This window comes from Rhinolophus ferrumequinum, chromosome 13 (assembly GCF_004115265.2).
Source record: "Rhinolophus ferrumequinum isolate MPI-CBG mRhiFer1 chromosome 13, mRhiFer1_v1.p, whole genome shotgun sequence".
Taxonomy (NCBI): domain Eukaryota; kingdom Metazoa; phylum Chordata; class Mammalia; order Chiroptera; family Rhinolophidae; genus Rhinolophus; species Rhinolophus ferrumequinum.
In genome coordinates this window covers 24,747,315-24,769,865 of record NC_046296.1, presented here as the reverse complement: position 1 = coordinate 24,769,865, position 22,551 = coordinate 24,747,315, and the positions used below count along the sequence as shown (strand labels likewise).

General features: G+C 42.5%; 1 protein-coding gene across 4 annotated transcripts in view; it reads right to left on the bottom strand.

The window, feature by feature from the left end:
- SPRED2 (sprouty related EVH1 domain containing 2) overlaps positions 1 to 22,551 on the bottom strand; it is a 106,377-nt gene that overhangs the window by 37,312 nt on the left and 46,514 nt on the right. The window contains exon 1 of one of the 4 annotated variants that reach the window (XM_033124767.1): positions 11,271 to 11,425. The exons of the other annotated variants lie outside the window; for them this stretch is intronic. Coding sequence (XP_032980658.1) covers positions 11,271 to 11,287 — 17 coding nt within the window. The 5' untranslated portion in view covers positions 11,288 to 11,425. Of the gene's footprint in view, positions 1 to 11,270; positions 11,426 to 22,551 lie in introns of those variants that run through there. 4 annotated transcript variants of the gene reach the window in all.

Genomic DNA, 22,551 nt, shown 5'->3' with positions numbered 1-22,551 from the left:
CTCTTGTGTTTTTATGTTCCTATTGAAATTTTTACATAAAAAGGCTCCGTGAGAATAACTACTGCAAACTCCTACTTTTATAAGCTGGTGATTGCATGAGTCAGAATAAATGCCCAGACCTTGTTTACCATACAGTGCTGAGTGAGCATACTACGTGCCTCTAATATTTTCCTTTAAATTATAAGGCCCTGTAAATAGACCCATTTTCTAATCTCGCAAGTGCTACCTTACACTCTCAGGCCCCAGGACCCGGAGTGCACGTGCACTGAACCTTCTGGCACATTCTCTCAAATGGGGCCAAGGCATCCACCCAGTAGATGGCTTTGGGAATGGAGGCTCTCCAGGGCTGTCCCACATCCAGGGTCCTGGGCAGTGTGCCGTATACCACTCTGGTCCCTCTCTTTACTGCTGTGCCCTGAAACCCATAATGGCCAAAGAAAGGAAACGAAGCCAAGACACAAAGGAACCAAGATGGGGACTGGAAGTTAAACTTGTAAGCTTTACAGAGGCTTACGAGGCCTTTGAGGAAATAGTTGAGGAAATACCAGAGGCAATTAGGGCTCCTTTCACATCTCTGCAGCCTGGGAGCAGGGACCTACAGTTCTCAAATCTACAGTCTGCAGAGGCAAGTTGGAGCTTCTGGTGGCCCAATGCTCCCATCTCAGTGAGAGCCCCAATTCTAGGGGCAAATCTATGGATTGTGAATGGAAGGTAATGTCCACGACAGTGCCCGGGTATGCTGGAAATTACCTTATGAAACACTGGTTTTAGGGTTTCCTTCTCAGCAAGGTTTACCAAGTTCTATTTGATTCACTCCACTCTACAGTACTGTGTTTAAAATGAAAATTTTAATTTAACCTGTAAGCTTTTATCACCTGTAGTTTGAACAAGCATAAATCCTCCAAAGGAAAGAGTGATTCTACTAGATTCTACTTATATTGCTTTCCTTTTTTTTTTTATCCTTTGGTAAAAATCTTTTTACAAAAATCTTTTGATTGTATTTAATGTACCAAATGTCTTAAGGACGGAGCTACAGTTGTTTCTTTTTTAATCAACAAGACCTTACTTACCAACATTTAAATTCAGCACTTAAATTCAGAAACCATTAAGAATAGCAAACATATAACACCCATGATGACGGATCCCTTATAACTGGGGCACAATAAAGAAACGCATTAGGGCTGTTTCAGTAACATATGACCTAAAACTGTAACGCCGGGTGGGTTTAGATACAGACAATAAAGTGTCCGCTGGAGGAACTCTTAGCTTCAGCAACCGAAAAGTCAATTTTAGTAAATTTTTCTTGAGTTTTAAAACACTGGCTCCAGAAAATTAAACTAGTTCATACTACCCTCCAACGACAACAACAAAGTAAATATAATACAATTTTAAAATTAAAAAAAACATTACAATTCCACTGAATTTGACAAAGTGAACAAGTTGTTTTGGAAAAATTCTTTTTTAAAAACCCACTATCAGGGGCAGCTGGATGGCTCAGTTGGTTAGAGTGTGAGCTCTGAACAATACAGTTGCTGGTTCGATTCCCACATGGGCCAGTGAGCTGCGCCCTCCACAACTAGATTGAAGGACAACGACTTGGAGCTGGTGGGCCCTGGAGAAACACACTGTTCCCCAAAATTCCCCAATAAAAATTAAAAAAAACAACAACAACCTAATATCAAATGATTCTCTGCATTAAAATGTTAATTCTTTCATAGCATTATACATAGATTCTCTAAATGTTAACATGGGTATTTTAAGATCAGCTAAAACATTTTAGGAAATTAAGGTTTTATCACAACAGTTCATTAACATTGAAGACATCGACAGGAGACTTCTGAGTTTTTGTCAAAAATCACCCAAACACAGACAACTTTGACATGAGTAAACTACTTTAAAACATTTTTCATTTTATCCAAACCAAAATAGAATAAATCTACTTCTTAGAGACTGAAATGGTTCTGTCCTAACTGGCTGAGTTTCAGGGTGATTACACCGTGTGAAGTGGGAATTAGGGAGTCCTGGGAAGGTCGCGGCCCGAGTCTGAATCCAGGTTTATGATGCTGCTTGTACTGTCTGCTGCTTTGCTGAGCCCAGAGTTCAGTGGACTTCAGCATTAATCAAGATCAAAGGATTACCAACTTAAAACCAACAAAATAACCCACCCCTGAAGAACCCTGTCGTCTTCTACTTTTTACTCTGAAAGCAGTCATTTTGACTTTCCCTGTTTTTACACACTCTTCCAAAAATGGCATTTATAATCCACATGTAAACCCCTACAGGCCAGCTAATGGAAATGTTAGATTACTAAACAAAATGAACTCACACCACATTTAAGTATACATATAATAGAAAAATTGGTGCTTCCAGACACAAATGGCAAGGGGCTTTATTTAAAGGTAATAATCTCCAATTCAGGTCTTTAAATTGCAGCCCTTGAACTTCGGTGCCTGACTTTTTCAGAATATCTTCATTTTCTTTCTCATTGAATTGGAGAAGGCAAAGGAAGAGCTTCCTTAATGATCCACATGGTGAAATGTTGAGGGAGAAGCACACTCATGTCTGCAACTTACTTTAAATGCATAAAACAGAGCATCTTGGATGGAGAGAGGGACAGATGGAGCAATAGGTACCTGTGAGATAAAGCAGTAAGAGCAAAATGCTTGTAGCAGACAGGAGCTGGTGAATGTTGACTGTACACTTCAACAAAATTTTCTGAACAACTGAAGACTTTCAGGAGAGAGAAAATTTATAGTGTGACATTCTATATGAAGATCGACACGAAACCTAGAAGAAGCTGATAATGGTTACCTCTCACGGTATCCAGGACACAGTTCCCATTTTTTTTACCTGCCACACGCCATCCATCCCAACCCCCAAAACAAACCATTGTCAAAAAGGCAGGAAATTACTTTACCAAACTAGGTTACTACCAAATGCTGAACCTACAAAAGCCTTTGTAAGCCAGTCCTTAATAAAATCTGTTCTCAAACAAAATGAGGTGATAATTTCGCCCTCCGGGAGGGAGGGGAAAAAGTCAGCACGTTTGCTAGTGGTAGGCTGACTGGATTTTAAGAGCCACCCTACTTATAGTCCCGACAGATCCACTGGACATGGATGGCCTTTCAGGTGGCACGAATCATCAATTCATTTCGTTCCTTTTCTTCTAGGATTCTGCCACCTTCCTCATCAGAGAGGAAAAGCTTAATACACAAAGAAACAAACAAAGACAGGTGAGGCCTCTGTTCTCCCTGCAGAATTCTCTCTCTTCATTTCCCACGTAGAGATAGGAATAGAGGTGGGCCTGTCAGTGAAGCTTAGGTCTTCAATTAGGACCAGTGAGGAGCCACCCAAAAAATTAGCTACACACTTTTTAAGCTAGAAAGAATCATAGAAACCATCTATTCCAGACCCCTCCCTTAGATGGAAGAATTAAAATCCAGACTGGAGCAGGGACCTGTCCAAGGTCACTGATATTAGGGACAAATAAAGGACGAAGATCCAGTCTCTGCGAACTGACCCCTTCCCCCGGCTCTTTGTTTTAAAGGGGTCCTGTGTTGTGGGGCAAGGGTCCCCATATCCATGCTAGGTGATCTAGAGGACATAAGAGAAGTTACTTTCATTGGTCTCTTAAAACTGACTGGCTAGGCAACTGATTGTCGAAGAATCCTAAGGAGAAATCGAGAGGTATCACTGACAACACAGCCACATGAAAAAAAATGGTAGGGCTGGGAAGTCCTGCTCAGCTTAGCAAGTTTCCCACCCTCGTTTCTGGATCTATCAGTGACTGTAGGGCCATAAATCAACAGACTGAACCTCACTCCTGGTTGACGCAGCCTCAGTTTCTTCATACACAGAAGGAGGGGTAAGGGCCAAATGACCTTTGAGGTCCCCTTTTAAACTTTGTGTTAAAAGCAGAAAAACCAAAACCGAGTCCTCCATGTCCTTCAGCTGCGCTGGCAAGCGTACGCCACCCAAATATTCTACAAAAGCAGATCAGAACACTGGCAGTAGTAAACTGCAACTGAAAACATGTTTTGAATTGAAAAAACTTGAAACCACAAAGACCTGAAACCACGACAAACTAACAGCTATGTTCTCTCAGTGCAAGTGTTATTATGCAATTATACAGTCTCCAGGAGTGAAACTGGTCTAGCAAAGAGTTCTAGGAAAGCAAGAAAATGATGAAAACTGACTTTTAATAAGTTTAATGAGATCCTTTGAATAAAATAGGTACAACAATCTAGCCATTTAGCTGTTTACCCCCCGCACGAATATGAGATTCTGTACATGGAAGCTACATGGAAGCAAATCCCCAAGGCATATTTGTGGAACAAATGCAGGCAAAAAAGAGAAAAGGGATCTGTCTCTTTTCTTCTAAATAGTCCATCCTACATGCTTTATCCAACTGACTCAAGACAGGCACACCAGTACCAATCTTCATTACATTCAGAGAGAAAAGGGAAAATTGTTAGGAAAAGTCAATGAAGCCACGGCTCGACTTAAACATGGGGAGAGACATTTCCTTGTAGACCTTTGATAAAGCAACTCTGTGCACTTTGAGTTTCATGTTGGCCCCAGGCTGCTTCAATGTCACAAATGAGTTTGGGTCCAAAAGTTTTCTTGTAAATAGTTGAAACCTGGAATGTCTTCCCCGACATGAAAAAATATAAAATGGTGAGGAGCAGGATTCCCAATCCAGACCGGGAAAGCCTAACCAATTCCTAAAATACCTGAATCACAGTTCTATTCCCAAGTAGTTTTCATTGCCCACTGACAGTCTCTATAACCGAAGCCTCTTTCCCACATCCAGGGGGAACGGCCAGTTCTATTGAGCTCTGGCCGAGTTTTCCTACCTGGGTGTGGGGTGGGAGAAAAGATTAGGAGGATTCTTAAACTCCCGGCGTAGGCTTCATTTTGGGGCCCCTGGAATCTGGCCTCACTGGATCTTGACTAGCTCTCAAAAGAGCCAATCTGACGATCATTTGCTAATAAGGTTGAGAAATCTTTACATCTAAGCAAGCAAGCAGACAAACCAAAAGGAAAACACTAAGTTATAGCCATGGGATCAGGATCAATGCTATTAGTCAGGAGGAATTCCAAGTAAGTGTCACTGGAGAAATGGTTCTTTTATGGTGGCAATGACTTCTGGTGTGCGATTAGCAGGGCAGGAACAAGACAAGTTTCAGGCTCACAGGATAATCAGGCAGCAGCGGATTCTTGACGACACACAGGAACAGGATTTGACCTATGAGGGCAATTTCCTTCTGAGTTATTACACAACAGAGCCATCCACTTGGTACACGTGCCTCCATTAAGCAATCTTCCTGCCAGAAAAGAGCTGGGCAGTCAGGAGAATGTGTAGGCCAACTAGCTCCCAAGCTTGCTCAAAGTTTAACATGATATTCTTAAAATATTGTTTCATTTGTAGAAGAGTATTCTAGCTTGATTTCAAAGCGAGTTTCCGGGGAACACTAGAGCTATACCCACATAATAAAGCCTGTCAGCTTGTGGAAGGACTAGAAGCCGTCTGATTGCCACTCCGGGTCTTCACAGATAATGGAGACCCTTGGAGACTAAGGTGCTGAATCTGCGCTTTCCTGCCCATCACCAACATGCTTATACCATGGAGTCCAGCCAAGCTTTAGGTCGTTCATTCAGCAGTGACTGAAGACCACAGCCCACCGCCCGAGGCAGGACAACCAAGTAGCCACGGCCAATTTCTCCCACCAGACAGCTTTACTGACAAGGTGGCAGTCTGCATGGCCAAACAGATGCAATTATACTACCCTGAAGCCCTGCTGCCACTGTTGGCTGCCATTTAGTATCAGAGGAAAGAGTAAAAGGGTCCTGTCTAAATGACTGGTCAAGAGGAACTACCCACAGCTCATTTCATTCTCCGGTGTCCTTCAGCCGCCTCTCAGGACTAAGCTCACCTACAGGAGAGTTATGAACCCTGAAGGTACCGTAAATACGCCATCCTGGACTGAAAATTGCTCCATACCTACCTAGCTACTTCCTACAGTGAGTAAGCTGGTATCTGGGAGCTCTTGTGTAAACTGAAAAGGCTAGATAAACACAAGGAATTATGACATGATGGCACTTGATCTTGTGTGTTTGTATAGAGAATTAACCCTAACATTTATTGAAAGTCAACTACTATCGCAAAAGGCAATTAATTTCACATCCATCTTCACCGTGGTTATTATTCACAGTAGTCAAGAGGTATAAACAACCTTAAATGTCCATTGAAGGATGAATAGATAAAGAAAATACATACAAGAGAATATTTTTCAGCTTTAAAAAAAAAGAAAGAAGTTCTGTCCTATGCTACAGCATAGATGAACCCTCAGGATATTACGCGTAAGTCAAATAAACCAGTCACAAAAAGGCAAATACTGCATGATTCCACTTTTAAATTGTGCATTCTAAAGTAGTCAGACTCATAGAAAGTAGCATGGTGGTTGCTGGGGGAAACGGGATAGGAGGAGTTGTTTAATGGGTGCAGAGTCTCAGTTTTGCAAGATGAAAAGGTTCTAGAGACCAGTTGCACAACAGTGTGCATAGTGAACACTAATGTACTGTACATTTACAAATGGTTAAGATGGCAAATTTTACTTTTTTTTTTTTTTGCCACACGTACACAAAAGACAACCTGAGAAACCAAAAGGGGCCACCGGAAATAGGTATACTCAAGAAACACCCCCAAATCCATAAATTTGGGGCTTTGGCAAAAGAACGTTTCTGTAGTCCTTAATAAGTAAACATTACCACTTAAAAAACCCACCAAACTCCCCTAATTAAGAAATATTCTTCTACACTGTGAGAAACAACAAATTTGCAAGACTATTTCAAGGTATCTATAAAAGGGAGATCTTGTGCTTCAAATATAAATGTAAATGTGGCCTGTGCTTGTTCTCTTGATACAAGATAGTTGCAAATATGAAAAACACAAATATTTCCTTGGTAATAGGTTTTGCTGACCTAAAAATGGCTTTTCTTGCAAAAGCATCTCAGAGAAGTACAGAAGAAGGTTATGCGTAATAGACTCTCCCCTAATTGTTAACTCTAAAACGTCCCCTAATCCTCAGCTGATTATATTCTAATAGAATGCTTATCAGGTTTACAATATAGGCGACAAAATCCCTTAAAATATTTTTTATGATTCCTCCCTTTTTATTTCTTCGGTTCCAACATCAGTATTAAGATTATTTTAAACACACACACACAATCACGAGGACTTTCTAACCGTTCCATTTCTTTAATGTGGGGGTTAGCGATGCTTTTTTAATATTTCTCAAAGCAGAAAAAAGGGGCCGTTTTATTTTTCTTTGGAACACGTTCCTGCCAGATTTTGCACATTGCAGTTCTTTGGCGATGTGATGAGAACACATGCCCACCCACAGACACTAATTTTGCTCTTCACCCTTCCCAAGCAGCCTTTATGACACATGCTGTCTGCGCTCCATTTAATGGAATTCAAGAGGCCCAGTCAAACAGCAGACCCCATGGGGCCAGAGCAACGCATCCCTTCCACTGGATGGGTACAAGGAACATGTGTTTCAAAGGAAACCACAAAAAAGCCCAACCCAGCTTGGACACCTCCAATCTGAAAAATCTTTACAACTGTATGAATTAACATTGAAAACTAAAAGTCATCTCTTGCGTGGAAATCTGGAAAGAGTATCTTGTTGCGGTTCCTCACACACCGAGCTCTAGGAAGATGATGCAGTAACTCCCTGGGCTGCTCTCAGAGGGTGCAGCAAGGAAGGTATAGTCATGCCAGCCAAAAGCTCTTTCGAAGAGGGCTGAAGTGCCAGGCTGCCTCGGAAGCATTTGCTTTCTCGATGCTGATCATTAGTCATGAAGACACATGGGTGATTAAGAATCCCACTGGGAACGGGCATGGCTTCCTTCACTGTCCCTCACGCATCCTAAGACCATCTGGGCACAGATGTCAACGCAAAAAGGCTGTCAGCAAACTTATACCTAGAAGAATTCCCAGGACTAATAAAAGTCCACGCCGGTTTGATAAGAGAGTGGTCATTCACCCCATTTGTGTGTCCTTAAGGGTGGGGTTTATGCCCTAAGAAGGCTGTTCTGTACTTGTTTCTGGCTTTTCTGAACTGCAAAGGAAAGTCAGTATTTCCAGAGAATGCTACAAGATTTACCTACAAGTGCTATGAATCCCACCCACTGTGTAGGCAGAGTGACTATAAACCCCGGATGTGGGGAAGACAATGTCTAACAGCAGAACAGTGGGCGACGGACAACAGGCAATGGACAGGTCCGGCCTTCCCCCACCCCGGGGGTGGGGGCTTTCCTTGTCACCACACGTCCATAAATCATCCACCTGGACAGCAAGGACAGACTGTGGACTCACTAAACAGGTCTCTTTAAATACAAGTTAAGTGTCTTAAAATGGTGATAATCTACTGTGATTTTAAGTAAACCTGTTTTTATTAGATGGTTACTGAATTCATTACAGCGTAGAGTCATTAAGATATAACATTACTAGGCACCAAAGAGGGGAGGAGTCTTTAAACCTCAAAGATTGGGAAAAGCTATCCTTGTTGTTCACTGATCTGTTTCACTAAACATCCTGGACTTTCTAAGCTTTGAGGATTCAATTGCTCTCCCTGACTGCTACTCCCCTCAACGAAGAAGAGAAAAAAAAAATCCTTTGTCCAAGATTGTGTCACTCTACTTGGCTCAGAAAACATGGCCACCAAAACTATCAAATGAATTTTTGAGTAGGACAGTTCTTTCTTGATATCCATCCAAGAAGAGTTAGATACTGAAGAACCAAAAGGGAATAGCTAAGAGTCACTTCCACACAGAGCAATTAGTGGCTCCAGATTATAGACTCCAGTAAATCTATGAATAAAAGAAAACCCAGGAGGAATCTATTGCCAATAATGATAAATCCTTGCTGAAGAGGGAATTAAAGCAAGGACAGGGCTGGGCCTAGATCATAAGCATTTTTTTTTTTTTTTTAAATTTAACACTACCCAGCAAATAGCTCTGAACACAGGCAGTGTCTCACTCAATATCTATTGATCGCTTCCAAGTTGAATGAGATGAGACCCTTGGTACTGGCTGTGGCTCTGTATTCCTTTTCCCACAAAAGGGAAAGAAGGGATCTAAAAGCCAAGTGGTCACTCTGGATGAGGACTCACGGTGCTTACCAGCAAAGGGGTCTCTGGGGAGGGGCGGCCCCCACCCAAGGGGAGATTATCATGGCCGACCTGCAGTGATCCACGTGCCCGAGTGTGTGAGGTAACCCAAGCTGGGTGAAATCTACGCTGCCCTGAAATAATCTGGACAGGACTCGAGTTAGTCTCGACTACACAAATCACAGGAAAGCAAGACATTTTCACAGAAAATGCCAATAAATCAAGAACTTGAAAAGTCATGTTTTTATATACCATCATAATTTTTGGTAGGCCTCAAGGGGAAAAAAAAGATATAATGGAAGCTAAGATTTCAGTGAAATCAGAGCAAATTAGCTATCCTGCCTTTAGTCCACAGTAAGTCACATTATTTTTCTGATAATTGTCGACAAAGTGAACCCTGAGCTGAGTGTAGCCGCCCATCAAAGCTTCGAGAGAGACCTCCGTTCACTGTAAGGTCACAAAATTCAGGCTTTAGTTCAAACTAACATTTTTAAAGTAGCGTGTCCTTTATAACTTAAAAAAAAAGGTAATCAGAAGGAATATAAAGAACCCTCACTTTGAATCTGAAGTATTTTTTTTATATCACCAAATGCCATTATTAAATATGTATACACACATATAAAAATAAGCACTATAGATGTGGGCAGGAAAATTCTTAGCAAACCCCCACATATTTCAAATACTGTTCTTCTTCATTATTGTCTTCTACCATAATTAGCATGTTACAGCATAACAGGTGGCTCTCATTTATAGAATGCAAAATTAATGAAATTTAGAGATGGTCCCATCTCTGAAAACAAACTGGCCATTCTAAAAAAAAAAAAAGTGTACTTCTTAAGCTACAGAACAAACAGAAGCGAACCAAACAAACTCCCTTCATATTGGCTTTCATATATCTGAATTTCTAAATGTATTTAAGCAAGTATTTTTACATTAAATACATTTAAGCAAATGTATATTACCAACAATTTAAAACACAGATACCTCAAGGAAAACAAGTCATTACTATGGGTTTTACAAGAAAGAGGAAGAGAAACAAAGACTGCCTATTTTTCCAGCTTGGTAACCTCCTATCTGTTTAATGCTGTCCGAGCGGTAACAGAATTTCCCACCACAGATAGGGCTGCTTCACAAACGCTAAATCTTAAGCAAAATTGTGGGCAGCTGTGTTACAGTTCTTAACCCAGCCATTCTGGACAGACAGACCAAAAAAGCATAAATAGTACTGCTTCTGTTCCTAATAAATAGGATGCAAAAAGTATTTTTAAAAACTATGAGGAGACACTGAATGGACTGTCAACACACAGGAATGTTTAATATACTCAAATAAACAAGATATGTGCCTAACTAGTCAGGCATTGTTTAAATTTAGTGAGTGAAGAGAGAGAGAGGGTCAGACAGGCGACATAGCCTCCCAATTATGCAGAACAATCCTTCGGATCACGTGAAAGCTATAATTAAATGTTGATACCAAACCCCCACTCCCCCTTCTCCCACCTAGAAAAAGTTAATGCATGAATTCAGTATGAGCAAATTATGATTTGCAAAGAAAAACCAGACAACTGAGTCTTCACTCAGCAGGGGAATAAAGCTCTCTTGCATTAAGTTGTACATCTTGAAGGGTAGGAAAAAGCACAATATTGAAAAAGAACCCAACATAATAAATACATTAGGTATAATTAGACCATCTCCTTTACCTCACCTCTACTTGTTCATTTTTTTTTTTTTTTAATTTTAAGCTAGTCCCCCCAAAAGGTATTATACCACCTCTGCAAGCTGTCTTTTAAACTCAGGGCTTGATAAAGGGGGTGAGTTAAGACCAGGTCTACCTGAATATTCAAGGAGAAATTTGTTTTCAGAAAGAGAGATGAGTGGACAAGAACTATGTCCATCAAAAAACCATGGTCACCTATGTGTCCTTGAGCGTGGGAGCGCGTACACACACACACACACACACACACACACACACACACTCTTCAGTTCTTTACAATTAGAATAATTTTTCATCCCTTAAAAACTGTTGAAAGCAAACACTGGAAAGGTTAGGCAGAAGAGGAGGAGAATAGAAAGTTCATGTAAACAGTAAGCACATACCTGCCGGGCGGTGCCATTTCCTCTACATTGTAGAGCCCAAGGGCTGGGTATTAGCATTATTGCTGCTATAAAGCTTCCGATAAAAATGGATCCTCTCTTGCGGACCTGAGAACCAGCTGGCAGCCTGAGAAGTGGTTTCCCCCATATATGATTCAGTCTCCTTGACAAATATACTGCATCGTACTGGATGAGTCATCGAGGGTTAGTCCGCATTTTATAGGCCTGTTGTGTCATTACTCACATTCAACATCCTGCTTCTCAAAAGTGGAAGCTGGAAGCCTGACAGCTGACAGATGCTTTTTCCAATTAAAATATTGTTTAAAAAAATTCCTGTAAGCTACGATTATCAATCATTGATGATACTATGAAATGCCCAGGAAGTAAAAGGCACAGCTCAATACCCAAGATTATAGTCTGTAGAACCACAAGTGCAAATTGTTCACCTGCCCCCATCCCCAATCCAAATCATTTTGTTCTGAATTGAGAGCAAGGACGCCCCTTTTTTAGGCTATTTAGTGAATTTGAATAGGTCTGGCTCTCGTTGATTCTTATGGTGTGGGGTTATCTAGTTGCAGGAGCTTTGTAAAAACTACACATCAGAATTTTGGTCCCTGGATAAATTTTCTTAGGTGGGATAGGGGTACTGTTTTTATAAAATGCCTACTTTTTAAAGAAAGCATGTGAGGGGTGAAATGATATGATATCTGGAATCTGTTATAAAGTATTTTAGCAAAAAAAAGACGGGGTGGGGAATAAAGAAATGTAGCAAAATCTTGATAACTGTAGCATCTGTGTGGTGAGTATATAAGGATTGGCTGTATTGTACTCTTCCGGTATCTCTGAAAATTTTCATAAAATGTTTATAAAAATTAAAAAAAAAAACACCAATTTCAGTCTCTAGAGTCTAACTTGTACCCAAACAAGGCACTTTTTTAGTTAGGTATGAACCTGCCCTACGCGTACGTGTGAATGGGATACCACTCCCACAGTGCAATCAAGTGGCCCCGTGGGTGTGGAAGCTTCCAGCTTGAAGGTATGATACAGGTGTCCCAAGGCCACTGTGAGGGTTGCATCCACCCCTCACACAAATAAATGCCTGATGCCCTCTCCTTCCAAGACTGTCTGTCTGGTGGTTGTTCCTTACGCGTTCTTTGAGGATGCAAGCCCTAGCCTCATTCGCGAGCTCCATATTCACATAATGAGGGAGAGGGGACTATTTCCAGCTTCCTTATATGGTTTTAGAAATGCTCCACGAGAGGTTATGTAAGACACATCGAGTCCCCTTACATCAACAAATCTCTCTGTAAGGTGGTGGTACAGTGTTTGCACGACTCACTTTATGCTCAAATTGGGTTACTTAAAACTTCTGAAGGAGGAAGAGAGCTTTGATTTCATGGCCAGAAAAAAAACCATATACAAAAGCTCCAATGTATGTTAGATAAAACTACTTGCTGAAACTAGATGTCATTTAAAAAACCACCTGTGTTGGTATGTTCTGAAACTATGACAAGTCACCACAGGACACTTGAAATACAGAACTCCCTCTAAAGCCTAGGACCTCTGGACTGCTCCCTTTAGTTCTGAAACTAAAGGACAGGAGGGTGTGTCAGGCCAAAGCTTTCACCTCAGCCAACAGCCAAGCCCAATTATCAAAGGGCACTGCCCAAGACGGTGGCAAACCGGCCGCAAATGGTCATGACAGTCCCTACACAACATCCAATGACAACCTCACGAGTTCAGACAGATTAGGACTATGTGTGCGCCTGCACTGAAGCCTTGCTTGGTTCTGACAAATTCTTCCCTCATAAGGACTGAAAGCTATAGGCTTATCAAAATGTTCCCTGGCAATTTAACAATAACCTTTCACACACTCGCAAAGCACGATTTACCTAATGCAAAAGGTAGAAATGGGGGAATTAATAAACTTCCAGCCTAATTCGAGTTTTTAGAAGTATTTTCAAGAAATAAAACCCCCAAAAAAATCATTCAAGAATTTTAAAATTCAGGGTTTACTATTTAAAAATGCAAAATAACAATGACATACACACACACACACGCACACACACGCACACACACACACGGAGAGGGAAGGAACGAGAATAAAGCCAATGTGGTAAAATGTTAACAAACAGCAAAATGGGTACAGAGGAGCCTTTTGTGCTATTCTTGCAACTTTTCTATAAGATGAAATATTTCAAAATAAAGTTAAGCATAAACACATAAGTCCCATTACAAAAAAAAAAAAAAGTTGTATGGTTTAATAACCATCATCATTGTTGCTGCTGCCGCCACGCTCATCCATTTAAAAAAAATCTTGGACCAGAATGTAAACATTAAGAAATGACTCTGGGTTAAGATTTCTCTAGGATGTTCCCTGCAGACAATTTTATAAAAGGCTCCAAAAACAAATTAAAAAAAAAAATCCAAATAAATATTTTGGGAAATCAACAGACTATATCCTCAAGAATTCCGTTTAAGTTTGTTTCGTCTTACATGTCACAAATTAATCTGACCACTGGAACTCTCACACCTATGACTGTCCTTACAAGCTAAAGAGAGCACTCTAGGAAATGCTGTAGGTGATGAAATATGGGATACCTTTTTTTTCTGATTATTCCTTCTTTCTAAGTTTTTTGCAGAACACTTTACTTCCTATCACACCAAAAGACACCCAAACTTGGTTTCTGCTATCTTTACTAGACGTTTCCATTTGGTTGACTTAGGTCAACAAACAACTTGTACTGTGTGATTATCCAGTCTCCCCTGCCCACACTAAAGTGGCCTGTGCCACGACCAGTGGCAGCCAAGGAGCCTGCACCTGTATGTACAGGGGGGTGACAGCTCGTGGTGGTGCTTCTGGTCAGAGGCACCTGGCCTGTGGGTGAGGCATACCCCAGGAGCGACAGCTTTCTCTAGGCCCATTGTCCGATCACTGGGTGTGGGGAACCTGGAAACCAGCCTGGACATCTCTGGCCTTTCAGCTCCGCAGGCCAATCTCCCAGCATTGATCCTTGGGTGTTAAGAAGCAAAACAGGCCTGAGAGCACAGCAGAATATGGCTTCCAATTTCTTTTAACTCACTAATGCCCTTACTTTTAAAATTCTTGCCATGTATTAATTTGTATAAGGTTGTGTTTTTTTTTTAAAGCAATTATCTGTCTGTCTGTATGTTTTCTTGGGCTAAGGTCCAAATACCGGCTAATGTGAAGATCTAAAAGCAAGCGTGGATATCAGTGAAGGACATAGGCTGTACTGTAAAGAGCAGGAGCCTGGAGTCAAGCTGCCTTGGTTCAAAATCCAGCCTGGCCCTTACTTCTGCTATTTAACTTCTCTCAGCCTGTTTCTTTATCTGTAAAATGGGTACAACACTATTAATCACCTTACATAATTGTTCTGTATGGGATAAACGTGATCACTCACAAATATCTGGTATAGGACCTGACCACATACAGAGCACAATTTATGCAAACAACAATGATAAGGATGTAAGTTTTATGAATTGAAACTGTCATGGGTGGGCAAATCATGGCCAGCCACCACATGGTCTATTTACATATTGTCTATGGATGCTTCTGAAAATATTTACTATCTAGACCTTTACAGACAAAAATCTATAGCCCGCTCGCGATCAACATTTGGGTGGATAAAGAACCAGTTCTTTTCCCTCTAGAAGTTTTGGTCGTTGGTCCCTTACTCTGCTTCCTGTCTCAATTCAGAATCAGGTACACAAGTATTATTCATGGTGATTTGGCCCACATGAGCTGCAGCTCATGCTTCCCTTAAAACACAAAACACATCCCACAGCGTTCTGTCTCACGGCCTGGAAACCTAGAGCCAAGGCTGCCTGGTCTTTCTACATCCCCTCCTTCCTGACCTGTCTATTCAGAGAGGATGACCTCCCCTATGTCAGAGTCCAGTGACCCCAGCTCATGTGTGTGAGCCCACAGCCGTGCCTCCCCTCTCCCAAGTCACATCTGTGCATTATGTTGAAACCACATGTGTCCCCAGAGCCTGCAGCAAGAGGTGAAAGATGATCTGGAAGAGGAATTCGGGAAACTGAACAGAGATGAAGGATGCTCTCAAGAAGGCGGGACCGCCACGGGCAGGATTCACAGCACGAGGGGCCGTCAGAAATGAGGGCTGCTCCCAGACCACCACTGCCAACAAACGCCCAGGGCAAGGAGGCTGGGGCCACACCTCAAACCCAGGTCCCCACATGCATCCCTGCTTCCAATCATGCTGTCTATTTTCTTTGGCAGGAAAACTTGTTTATTTGGGGAAAACGAACCCACAGCATTAATGGATAATGCAGGTGAAGAGACTCCTGGGACTGGTCTCTGGGAGAGGAAATGCGAACAAAAGAAACCATTCTAACTGCCTTCAGTTAGTTCTCTTAGAAAAAAAGTCTTAGCCATCTGTGCGGACAGAGATTAAATCTGGGGTGTACTCAGACACACAGTGTCTTTCTGGTGGTCACTTGTTGCCTTCCTGGAAAATAACATCTTTGCAAAGTCAAACCAATGGAAAATTGCCTGTGCGAACCACTGAAGTGAACGATGAGGGCTGGGGCGGGTCAAGGAAGAGGGAGGGAGCTAGATATTTCTACTGTCACCTATGAGAGCAGGATTTCTGAGAGGGTATGAAAATCTCACATGTAGCCACGTCAGTTTTCAGCCATGTCCCTTAAAGTATAACTAACTGGCACGGGTGACTTGGGTAACTTGGGGATGTTCAGTTTGGCCAGAGTCAGAAGACCCACATGGATTAAATGCATACGGGCAATCGTGCTAAGTAGGTGTGTGTGTGTGTGTGTGTGTGTGTGAAGACCTTTCAGAGCAAGGCTTAGAGATTCAGCCAGGTTTCTTTAGAGAAAGGCAAAGAGAACACACATTCACCAAGTAACCACTTGGTGTGGGGTGCTCCGTATGGTTATATCAATATACCCACAATTTTGTTAGTGGCCTGTGTGTGGGATAAATAGGGGGCTGAACTACCAGATCGATTTAGTCTAAATCTCTTGACCACAGGATGTTACACAAACAGGGTAGGACTGACCAAAGAGGAAGGAGGAATTCGAACTATATCAGAAATATGGGAAAATCGCTCTGGAAAATTACAGAAGGAGCCAAGGGTTTGATAAGCAAGGGAAAGGTAAGAGCGATCAGAATTCCGGGTCCAGCCTTACCTCATTTTACTGTGCTTTGCTTTGTTGTGCTCCACTTTACTGTGTTTCACAGACGTTGTGTTTTTAAACCAAAAGCAAGACCCTCCACCAGCAAACAGATTACGACTCATTTTATTGCAATACTCTCATTGCAGTGGGTTGGAGTGGAACCTGCAAAGCCTCTGAGATGTGCCTGTTACGTGGTCAAGTTGGAGAGCGGGCGTCTATTAGAGACCACCGCACCCTTCAAGCCTGGGGAGCAAACAAGGCAACAGGGCCTGACCCCAGACACCTGTGCTGCACAGAGAAACCAAGCCTGGACCTCGGGGTATAATTTTATTAGCTTGGTGCAAAAGTAATTGCAGTTTGAAAAAAAAAAAATTGCAAAGACCGCAATTATTTTTGCACCAACCTAATAAGTTCAGGGGATGAGGCTGCCTCAAGACCTGGTGAGGGAATGTACGGAGTGCATCCGGGGAGACTGTTTAGTGTATTTAATATCTGCCAGGCTGAACCGTGCAGTCTGTGTTTGAAATCCGCTCAGGGTTGGATGGCTTATTCCTCTAGATGCACTCGTACATGGCGCCTGCACTGTACAGGCGAAGCGTGCTGCACCCAAATCTGCTAGCAGCCTAGCTTAGCCCATTCTGTTGTTTCCCCAGCTTTAGGCCAGAATTAGACCTGAAGTTGCTCAGGGGCTGTATAATCCCAAGAGCAGTCTTCAGAAGAGAAACCTACCCTTCGCCTTGATGTTGGTCACAAAAAAACTTATCCAAGACCATGGTAGCTTCCTAACTAAGCAAACCTTCCACGTGGAAGCCCACCTCTGTTTGGCAGATGGCTATATAGATACTGAGCTGTGGACAGAGAAATCTCTTCTAAGAACTTTCAATACTCTTTAATTATTCACCTATGCAAATAGCACACATGGTTGGAGTTAGAAGTCCTGCAAATTCACTCTGTTGGGAGGCAGGAGCTTAGGTCTGGGTTCGCCACTAGTTATATGACCTTAGGCAGAGTCACGTCTTTTCTTAGTGCCTCAGTTTCCTTGTCTAGAAAATGTAGGGCTTAAACTAGTTCAGTTCCTGGAGCTTCAAAATTCTACCAGAAATGGATTGATGACAGCTAAATGAGAAAACTGCCTAATAATACAAGTAAACCGAGATGAGAGAGGTGGAGAGAGCTGGGCAATGCTGGTCGATCAAGACGCAGGGAGTGGGGGTGAAGCTGTGTTCCTGACCTTGGATCTAAGAGGCCAGCCTAAAACTAACACACCAGTTTAAAAGGATGTGGATCTCACCCCAAAGCTGGAACTGACTTTTCCTTACAAAGATTGGTCAACAGCAGCAGCAGCTAATGTCAACATTAGCTATGGTGTATCGTGTGCAAGCCCTGTGCCTTACAACCTCACAGGACTTTCATCCAACGACCGGAGACCGGGAAACGGAGTCCAGCACATTCTCTTGGGTCTTCATGGCGATCACTGCCACGATCACAGCATTTTGTTCTGATCTGCATGTCACCTTTGCCACTAGACAGGAGATTCCCAAGAAAAGGTTCTCTTTCTTCTCCTTTTTCCCTTTTGTAGCCCAGTGTCCAGCAAATGGTAAAACCTTTGGCAGGCCGAGTTTCTTTCCTTTGTTCAACAAACACAGATGAACCTTTACTGGCTTAAATAGGGGATGGAAATAAAGATTATATGAAGGGAAGAAATGACGGAAAGATGGTAGCAGAAAGGTGATGCGTATTTTTTCTTCTTTACAGAAAGTGATAAGTTTACTGTAGAATACTTAGGAGATGCAAAGAAAATCATTCACCTGAAATGATCTCTAGGTGGTAGGATTTAAGAATATTATAGGCATCTATAGTTACGTGATGTATGCTTGCTAATTTAATGTATTCTTTGCCACTGTCTGAACCCCATTAAAAATAACTGGGAAATATTTTTTTTATTTTATTCATTTCTGATAAAAATAAAAGGTAATATGTGCAGGGCTTAGCAAGATGTTTTTCCTCCCTGCTTTAGCTCGGCACCCCAGAGAGGCAAATAATTTATGGGTTTTACACCTTACTGACTTGAGATACTAACTAAAACACTAGAAGAGCAGCCTAGAATTCTAAAACGAACCTTAGAGATAATCTAGTTCTAGACCAACCACTCTTGACAGAAGAGGAAAACTAAGACTAGTGGTCAAGTTTCTTACTCAAAATTATTAGTAGGAGCCAGAATTGGGCCCCAAATTTCTGACTCTGAGTCCACTGTTCCTTACTAAGAATTACCTACCTAGCTAAAACCAAAATGACCCCTAAATTGTGTCACACTGTTTTAACTTTTTGGTTTCTGAAAAGCAATCGGAGACGATTCCAGAATAAGAAAAGTAAATGACGGAGTAGAGAATAGAATTCTCAGGTGCCAGATTAAATAAATCACCACAAGGGCAGCCAAAGTCACTTGTTACTCTGACAATTGTTTCTGACTTTGCCATAAACATTTTAATTCTATAAGAAATTTTACAAATGGGCCAGTGAACCTGAGTTAGGGCTCTCTGGTCAATGGATTGCAAACTACCAGATAAGACTTACAGATCACTGACTGTGGTACCCACTTCCTCGCCCTGGCTCACCTGAAGCACAGTTGGTGAGCAACCAACTTCCTTCAAATATCTCCCCGTCTCAAGAACCCCCAAGAGTGGTCATAGTAAGACTTGTGTGGAGAAGGGACGAACGGGGAGAACCCAAAGTACCTCACCAAGAAAAGAACCTGGTTCTGCGTGGTCGTTATTTAGGCTGAATGCCTTACAGGGGAGCCTCACAGATGCAGAGCTGACTTTCCAAATTCATCACCACTGGCTCAGCAAGAGAACAGAAGCAAGAATCTGAGTCCACTCAAAGAGAGAAGAGGCTCTTCCTCTCGATGAATACATCTGCTGAAGTTGGCTGAGATTTGGCTCCTCCATGTCCTTTCAGCTTTAGATGCTAAAGTCACATCAAGGGTGGCAGTGGACCCCGTGCCTCTCCTGGTCCACTGCCACCCTTGATGTGACTTTAGCATCTAAAGATGCTGTACATACTCATCTTTCAACATGGACTCTAAGTGCCAGCCAACCACATCACTAGGTACTCCACTGTGAAAACAGTCATCCTTCCCAAGATTGGAGGAAGAGGCGAAAGACTGTGTGCTGGCCTCCCAGAGAACTGTCAAGGCTAATGATAACCACATGAGATTTTCATTGTGTGTACAGCTCTACTCAAAAAAGAAAAGACCTGAGTGAGAGGTAACAAGTTCCTGATCACACCTCAACCTACCTGATCAGTACTCACCCCTCAGCAGTACTCACTGTAGTACTCATTCAAGGAAGAAAAGGGACCAACGAAGGCTTGGGCTTACCAACTCTCTTCACTTAGCTGCCACATAAAAGGACAGCTTTCAAGTTTCATTAAAGTAAGTATCAGGGCGGCCGGATGGCTCAGTTGGTTAGAACGTGAGTTCTGAATGACAGGGTTGCCGGTTCAATTCCCACATGGGCCAGTGAGCTGCGCCCTCCACAACTAGATTGAAGACAACGAGCTGCCGCTGGGCTGCCAGAAGGGCGGCCGGATGGCTCAGCTGGTTAGAGAGCAAGCTCTTAACAACAGGGTCGCTGGTTCAATTCCCTCCATGGGATGGTGGGCTGCGCCCCTTGTAACTAAAGATTGAAAACGGCGACTGGACTTGGAGCTGAGCTGTGCCCTCTACAACTAGATGATGGACCCTGGAGAAGTACACTGTTCCCCAATATTGTCCAATTAAAAAAAAAGAATGCTTAAAAAAAAACGAACAAAAAAACTAAGTATCAGATGGTTCAGAGGGAACAGTGGGAGGAACAGACAATGAATGAAGGGGGGTCCATCTATTTTATACACTAAAACCCAAAGAGTAACCTCCAAATGCACAAACGAATAAAATATAAAAGGTACATTTGTGGCAGAGCCAAGAATAGGTGCTGAGTGCCCTTGAATTTCACCTTTCAGAATACTTTTAAACAAGGTTCACTCCCACATGCTCTTTGTTTCAAGTCTCCCCTAAGATTCTCTCGCCCCTCTTTCTCCATTCAAGAGGGAGAAAATTGTTCCTTGGATTTCATTTGTTTCCTGTGAGCCCTGGAGGAACTGTCCCCGATACTAAGAATGTGCAGAGCAAGTCTTAACATTAGAACATTCCAAGCTCCCAGGGTGGGACCAGTTCAGCTCAAAGGGATTTTGCTACCACTCAGTAGAAGCTGGAAATAAATACAAACACACGGACAATATGGCTCACAGGATGCCGACAGATAAGCAAAAGACTACACAGAAAGACTAGAATGGGAAGAAGGGACGCCATGCCCCCCACCGCAGCTCCTCCCATCATGCCACCTCCTCAGAAGGCAGCAGCTAACCGTGCTGAAGGCAGCCTGCCTCCCCTGTCCCCTTCAGACGTTGTCAGCTCGGCTTATATTTCAGGGTGAGAAAGGAAAAAAGCCCGTGGACTTCAGAATAGAACCAAATATTTATAATCTGCTGCTGAGCAAGGCATCATGGGAAGAATATGGCACACATTCCACGGGCTGGTCATAGCTTCACTGGTCCATCTCCGAACAGATTCTGCAGTGTTTAAGTGCAGTTAAGCGGTGGTCAGAAGAGTAAAACAGATTAACGGGGGCATAATAGGTCACCAGTTTATCTGCACAATGTAGGTGTGGATGCATTTATTCTTTTTAATTTAGTGAATTGTTCTGCACAGGTAATATATTCATGATTCATAACCAAAATATAAAACGGTAGACTCCCACCACATCCCATCTGCCCTGCTCCTTCTCCCAATCAACACGCCAATCATAACGACCTTTGGAAAGTTTTGTGTGTATCCTTCCAGGGTTTATGCAAATATAAATATGCATTCTCCTCTCACCCTTTCTCACAAAAAATGGCAGTATATTATTCACATGCTCTGGACCTTGCTTTTCCCCCCTCAGAGATCTTTCCACATTGGAACAGACAACTTATTCATTCCCTTTTTCATGTATACAATATTCCACTATAAGAATATAGCATGATTTATCTCACCAGTCCCTTATTAATGAACATTTAGGTTTTTCTGAAACTTTTGCTATTGAAAACAATCCTGTGATCAACTTTACCTATCAGAGTTGCCTTTATATATTAAGATGCTTGTTTACTGCTATGTAATTACCAGACCAGTATACGGAAAAAGAAGGAAAAAACCCTTGCAACTACAAATCCTATCTAAAATCAAGACAAAGCCCTTCTAAAGCAAAAAATATGGTTCTGGGGGAAAAAATGAGACTTTGATTTGGTGTGATGCATATGTCGTAAGCACTCGTTATTTGTTAAAGGAGTGAGACGAGTTCAATTATTAGGTTACTCATTCTCCATGCTTACCTTCCTCCTGCTCACCTCCCCAAAGCCTTACCCCCGCATTCACCCATCCAGGCATCTACCCCTTTAAGGAATTCTGACAGCATTCTGTCTCATAGAGGAAGGACACTGTGCCAAAATGGTGACAGTGAGGTGTCTGGTGCTACCTCATAGGGCAGAAAGTAACCCTCGCCTTCCCTGGTCATTATCTGGACCTAAACCCAGGGATCCGGCTGGAGGTGACACCCACAGGGCCATCTGCACCCCCAGGGAAATGGGCTGAGCTGCTGTTGGCTGGTCCCTCTGTCAGAGCACAAGTCCCAAGCGAATTCCCAGAGGTATCTGGCAAAGCAGGACCCCTCAGCAGAGCCCCGGGAGGAGCCCAACAGGCCCTTCCAGTTCTTCCTAGCCTCCGCCTCCAGCAAAGGAGCAGGAAATTCTAAGCTGTCCATGGAGCTGACTCATATTCTTTCCACAAGCATCCTGAAGGTTCTATTCTAAGTTTACCAAAGGGAACATGCCTTCAGGCAGAAGCAGAGCAGCACAGAGGTGTTGTGGCTGGGGCCTTAGAGAACATTTTCTCCATGACAGGTCAAGATCCCACCAGAAGGACCAAGGAAGGTAAGGAGAGGAGACCATCCTGTAAATACCAGCTGAACATTTGCATCTCTTGTCAGCCGTGTACGTGTGTGCGTGCAATGATGGCTTAATTACACTGGCGTTA